This window comes from Poecilia reticulata, linkage group LG17, assembly GCF_000633615.1.
Source record: "Poecilia reticulata strain Guanapo linkage group LG17, Guppy_female_1.0+MT, whole genome shotgun sequence".
NCBI classification, from domain to species: Eukaryota; Metazoa; Chordata; class Actinopteri; order Cyprinodontiformes; family Poeciliidae; genus Poecilia; species Poecilia reticulata.
In genome coordinates this window covers 19773330-19779718 of record NC_024347.1, presented here as the reverse complement: position 1 = coordinate 19779718, position 6389 = coordinate 19773330, and the positions used below count along the sequence as shown (strand labels likewise).

At 37.1% G+C, this 6389-nt stretch overlaps 1 protein-coding gene across 1 annotated transcript in view; it reads left to right on the top strand.

Annotated features, from left to right (window-relative positions):
- Positions 1–3435, top strand: part of LOC103479638 (desmocollin-1-like) — a 14567-nt gene extending 11132 nt beyond the window's left edge. The window contains exons 12-14 of the mRNA XM_008434184.2: positions 1274–1488; positions 1600–1920; positions 2341–3435. Of these exons, the coding sequence (XP_008432406.1) occupies positions 1274–1488; positions 1600–1920; positions 2341–2538 (734 nt within the window). The 3' untranslated portion in view covers positions 2539–3435. The remainder of the gene's footprint in view (positions 1–1273; positions 1489–1599; positions 1921–2340) is intronic.
- The last annotated feature ends 2954 nt before the right edge of the window (positions 3436–6389 follow it).

Sequence of the window (6389 nt, the reverse complement as noted above, 5' to 3'; positions counted from 1 at the left end):
AGCAGATGAACTAACCTTCTCTGATGCCATTTCACAAATTGCAAAGCTGTCACCAGATCCAAAATAAGTGTCCTTTCTCTGTGGTTTTAAAACAATCTGTCATAGTTAAAGTTGAATTGCTTCAGCTCCAGCTAATGCTGTGTGATTTATGTATATTTTTGGTATTATTACAATTCTTTTCAGTTTGGAACTTGTATTATTGAGTACTTCCCTCAATTTGCAATAACACTTTCCTAAAAAAGCCCAGAACGATATAGGTGGATGTGTAGTCTATGATAAACCACCTACAAAACAACATTGAACCTACTTTGCCTTCTGTTAGTRATGTTAGTTTAACATGAGGTCACAAACTAATTGCTGTTGCCATGGCATATAGAAAATATACATGTATTGCAGTGTATTATTTTATTTATTTATTTTATGTCAAACACCCCTAGTGTTAACTAATGTACTTTTAGCATGGTTCCATGAATGTTTGACTGAGAAAAGAGCACGTTTAAATATTTGCAGATCAGATATTTTCTTATCTAGACTAGTTTTTCCTGCTACCATAGAAGTGAATGTGAATAAACCACTCAGCCACTGTTTGATAAAAGCAAAAACTACTACTGTATATAGCTTTTGTGCACATATCTTTCATCATACTTATATTTCTATGATTAATAATAGTGCACAAACCTTCTGATAAATCAACCTTTTATGCTGATATCACCATGCTGAGCTGCTAACTCCATTTTGCCACTCCTTGTCGAGATAAGGAGTGGCAAAATGGACTTCAGAACGTACCAGTAGTTTCAAAAGCGCTGCCAATGTCAATCCTGTAAATATTTGAAAATGGTTAGAGATGTACAACAAAATCCCACTGTAGCTATTTAATTTAGCATGTTTTGGTAATTCGTAAATTATGAGCAGAGCCTACAAAATGTGTGTTTTTGACAAACTTAAAATTCTCGTCAACAGCTTAATATAGGAAAGGTTTACACGATGAAACAATGTTAAAAACAAAGCATGGGGACATTTTAATAACTTGTATTAGCAGCACTGTTAGCACATTGCTAACTGTAGCCGTAGCCTCTCTAGTTCTAATTTGTAAACATTCCAACTGTGTCTGGGCCGTCCAACGGCATGTCACAGTTTYCAGGACCTGCCTTTTTAAAAACAGATTGAGTGCAAAAGCAAAAAATAACAATAGCAATGATCTGTTCCGGGTGTAATTTTAGCAGTTTTTCTGTAACACTTCAGATAACTTGAACTATTTCAAGTTTTTGCTAAGTCGAATGCTTAAGCTTAAAAGAGCTAAAGTTGACATGTCTGGCAAATGCTAAGCCTTCCAGCATTCTAAAGATTTATTCTGTTTTCTGTWACATTACAGGTTTACTGTTGCTCTTCACTTGCACTACAAAGCCAGAGAAGGTTACACTTGAAGACGAAGGATACAGTAGAGGAATCCTCATTCCATCGAACACAGAGGCYCCCGGCGATGAAGTGGTAAGCYTTTTGCCACCATGTTGGGAATTAGAAAACCCACTGCTACCTTAATTTACTCATTTAGCTTTGCATGATTTATTAACTCAYGGTTTGCTATGCTTTGCTTTTCAGGATTCCATGGCTTTTCCGAGCACTTCATTAGAGCAGGGAGTAAAAGATTCAATGAAGGGCTCTGTAGTGAACACTGGATGGCTGGGAAACAAAAGCACAAGCACAATTGGAGGCCATAGCGTGCATGAAAATGGATTTCAACAGTCCATCGGCCTTAATACAATGAATAAAATGTCCTCTAGGAGGTTTGATAATTACGGTCAGCATTTTGACACCATGGGGAGTCAACGTCTCAACATGAATGCCATGGATTATGATCAATACATTATGGACAATAATCTATCTCGTACTTGGAAGACACATGACCTTTATCTGAAACAGGTAAGACTTGGGGGGGAAAAGAAAAACAAAAAAACATGCAGYCATTTTTTGATGTTTTTTTWAAWTKRWKKWGGRGKKTAAAKTAGCAAARAAATGTTCAAGAGTTAAACTGAAGGTGAACATAAAGCTTTTACTCTGTAAAATATAATGAMTCTAGCGTTAACTGCATGAGCTAAAGAAACTCCCATTTGTAATATAATTTTGTTCTGTAAGCTGTGGTGGTGCCCTCTGTGAACTTTAATATTTTTTCTGTGAAAAAATAATGTTTCTGCAGCTTGTTGGTTGTAATATCAGACTGCCAGTCATATCCTGAGGGCTGTCTTGTTTTATCACTTTGTGTAATATGGTACCTCTTATCATCCAGGCTTAGTCTGCACACAGTAACACACTACCTCTCTCCCTACTACTCTGATCTTACAGAAACTGGCCATGATGGGAGGAGAGAGGGACGAACGCTACGCAGGTGATATCATGCACTCCTATGACTACGAGGGGAATGAGTCTGTCCACGGCTCCGTGGGATGCTGCAGTGAGCACGGCGACAAAGAAAATCTTGACTTTTTGAACACACTTGGGCCAAAGTTCAAAACTCTTGGAGAAGTCTGTACAAAGAGATGAAAAAAAGATAATGAAGTGGTTTAGGTTTACTTTCCATTGTACAAGATATAGATGCCTGGGTTATGAATGCTTGGTATGGTGCTGAATGTTTATTATGTTAGTGTTTCATTATGACATTTTGAATTTTTTTTCTTCTTTTTTGTAGAAGCCTTTTGCACTGAAAACAAAGCAGTTATCAGTTTCACACAAGTCATGTGATGCTTTCTTTTGTGGTAATTTCTTCCTATAGACTTGGTCATGTTCAAATTAAGATGTATATGAAGATAATTTAAAGCTTAAAATCTGTTTATAATGACTTGATTGTTTAGCTTTTATTAATCTTGTGTTCACAGAGAACAAAATGCATTTTTATCGTCAGCTTTGTCTGTATAGTTTCTGAGGTATTTTATTCTATTTTTGGCTGACATTTCATACAGTGTTCTATGTATAAAACCATATTTTTTTGTTTTTTTTAAACACGTGCCGACTTTGGGATTCTGTTGTTTGTCTTTTGGTGATTTTCCACTGCAAGCTTTTCCATTTTTTTTTTTTTGTTTTATGCACTAATTATGTGTGCAGGCACATTCCACCCGCAAAGGAATGTGTTTACAGTTGACTGGGTGTAGTTTCTGCAGAGTGTCAGTGGGATTATTGCAACATTCTGAGACAACRGAGTTTGCGAAAATCAACGCAAGGGCGTGAACACGAGGGGTGGGGTGTGACACTGCCGTCAACTGAATCCCACTGTTCAGACACATGCAAGGTCAGACCCTTCAGTAAGATATCCATAAAGCTGCTTGCTTGAAGAGGATCAAATATTTATTGTCGAGCATTTTTTTTTTTTTTTTTTTAGTTTTGTTGTCTGGTTTAGTTTTAAATGAGCTGAAAAGAATAAATTCAAGTAAGATCTGAAGCAGAGATAATCATTGTGGTTTCTGTAAAGTTCAGTGGGGGAAAAAAACCAAAAAAAACCCAAAGCACTCAAAAGCCCCATGTTCTAACTTGTAATTCTTATTCTGCCAGAGTCTGTTGTGGAACAGAATCTCTGTGCTGAAACTGGTGCTCGCTTTGCTCAGGTTTTGTGTGCTTTGGTAAATGATTCACAGGGTGTGGCTCTGTGAGCGAGGYAATGTTCCAACGCAGCCAAATCCCATGACAACAAGCCAATATTTACATAGTTTCTTGCAAATCAAGTTTGTGCACTAGAATTATTAAAACTTMTATGTGTACTTTTGCCACTAGGTTCCTCACTACAGCMTCAAAAACGGGAACAATATTAGCAACAGTCATGTCTTTTGTTGCTTCTATGATCAGTAGCAGGTGCTCCACTTTAAGAAGACATGGTAAAATACTGCTGCTAGTTAATGATTACTCCACGGTTCTGGAATTAGATATGTAATTCTTATTGATTTGTAAATCCTTCGTTTACAAACCCAAAAAAAGATCRTCGGGGCATCACTGGTGACTTTATCTTTATCAATGCATTTCAGCTGAAGCTCAAACGAAGCATCAAGACTGAAAAAGGAGGCGATATAAATGCTTCCAACGTCACAAGGTTATTTAWGCCAGATGGGCCCCTTCAAGTACTTCAGAGACAGCTGGTCTAAGGGTATGTAATAGCACAGTAGAACCATTTCTAAGGGTGTACGAGGAGCAGCTACCCCAGGGCAACGTTCATGCAAGCGCAGCCAACCTAGTGTTGAAATTTAATTGAGGAAGATTGCAGGTTACTGACTGCTTCATGCTTGATGTCGTGCAAGATAWGTCCATGTAATGAATCACAAAGTGAAGCTGAGAATGTCGTTTAAAAAGATCACTAATCATGTAATGGTGTAAAGATGGACAAAGCTGACAAGAAACTAGAAGAAAAAAGTGGGACATTCATTAATCTCGAAATAAAACCTTCTCTTGAGTTGATTAAACACAGAAACCTTGTTTAAATGCAGAAACATACGCACATAAAAATATAACTACTTCTCGATTATGTAAGGGTGTAAATGAGATGTAATCATCAAGAGTTTTTTGTTAACCATCCCACAGGGGCTAATTAGGAAAATCTTGGAAACTCACTTAACTAGAAAATGTTAAAAAGGAGCAGTTGACCCAAATATCTTGACAAAGCCCTTTTGATTCAGATGCACATAATATTATTTCTGTTTCACTGATAAATCCGGGAGTTTAAGCTATTACTCATTTTGTTAGCTGCAATGATTCACACCCTTACATTTAACTTTTGTGCAAGAATCAGAAATGTTAAGCTGTTAGTGGCGTTCACCTCTGATGAACCCTTGACTCACGGGGATGACGGGAATGACAGCATTGAGACATGAGAACGAAGAATTCATTTGGCGCAATTTATTTATGTGTTCTTCCTGACAGAGTGTGAAATTTTTCACTTTCGTTCAAACTGAGAATGASGGAGGAAAGACTTTCGCACAACGGCGGCAGTTCACACCATCAAAGCTCTCTTTTGTATTTTTACACACACAAAGCAAAAAAAAAAAMAAAACAACTGAGCATAAACACTGTAAGGCTTTCAAAAAGTTCTTAGTAATTAAAATTAAAACATACCTGAACTATGGTTTATTTATGGGTTATCAAAATCCATTTCCACTTTATACACAGTAAAGCAATAACACTGATAAGCCACATAATTCAATATACCACTTTGCATGTCCATTCTTATCGGGACTGCTTGAGCCATCACTTTGCCTTGCTTCTGTAAAGATGCAATTAATTCCAAGGCAGGAGCGTGAAATTAATTTATTGCTTGTAATTAGTTTTCTTCATACTGTGAAAACAATCTCTCTGCATAGGGTGTGTTCAGTCTTCACCAGAGAGTCTGAAGACACTCAGCTCCATGGGAGTTCAATATGAGGCGCTGCTTTTAGCTGACAACAACAACAAAAAAACACTTGATGGAGCAGAGAAACTTCTCAACAACCCCTGATGACTCTGACTTCAAGATTTATCATTTTAAGTGGCATGTGTGTGGGGATATTTTAGTCCCTAACAGCGAATGTGACCGTCATTTTTTTTCAAAGTATGCCAATGGGGAGATTAAAGCAGGTCATGTATGTATGGAATTTAGACTAATGTGTGAATAATTAAATCACGTACTGTGAGTCTGATTACAAGGCAACTTATTCAAATTACTGCACAGAGCTCCTGAAAAAGGACTAGAACGGCTTGAACGTCCTACATGTATGATTTATCTGCACTTTCCTCAAACATCACTGCCATGCTGCAATTTCTGCAATAGGCACTAGGTGGCACTCTTACCCTCTCACCTGAGTGTCCTATATGCYTGTGGCTGTGAGGAATATTTTTAGAAGGTAGCTGGCTTCAGTGAATATGTTTTTTTCTGTCTGTCGCATGTGTAATCAAACACCTGAAACAGCTTCAGTTAAAGTGTGAAAATCACAACAGCACATCTAAAGGGAGAGGATGTGACAAGATGCTTCAGCATACTTTAAAGTTGCACATGTTTAGCTGATTATCATATGCTAAAAGTTTAATTTAGTAATGTTTCCTTGTGTAACTGGCTCAAGCTTGCTACTATGTATGTGCTTCACATGGGAATTCATCATGACTGTAGTGGAGGTGGAAATAATTAAATTTATATTWTCTAAGATCAAAAAATGCATACAGAAATAGTATGTACAAAATATAATTACCTATAAAACCATGGGGAAGACTGTTAAAAGGGAGTGTAATACACAAAACAGGGCCATTTGTAGAACGTTGTATGAACAATAAAGCAAAATTGAGTGGAAGGAAAAGGTATGGTAAGAAATACAGTTATAAGCAATAAGGATAATTCCAACTTTGAGGCGAGTGTGAAAGAAAGTCTGTTAAAAGTTAAAAGCCTG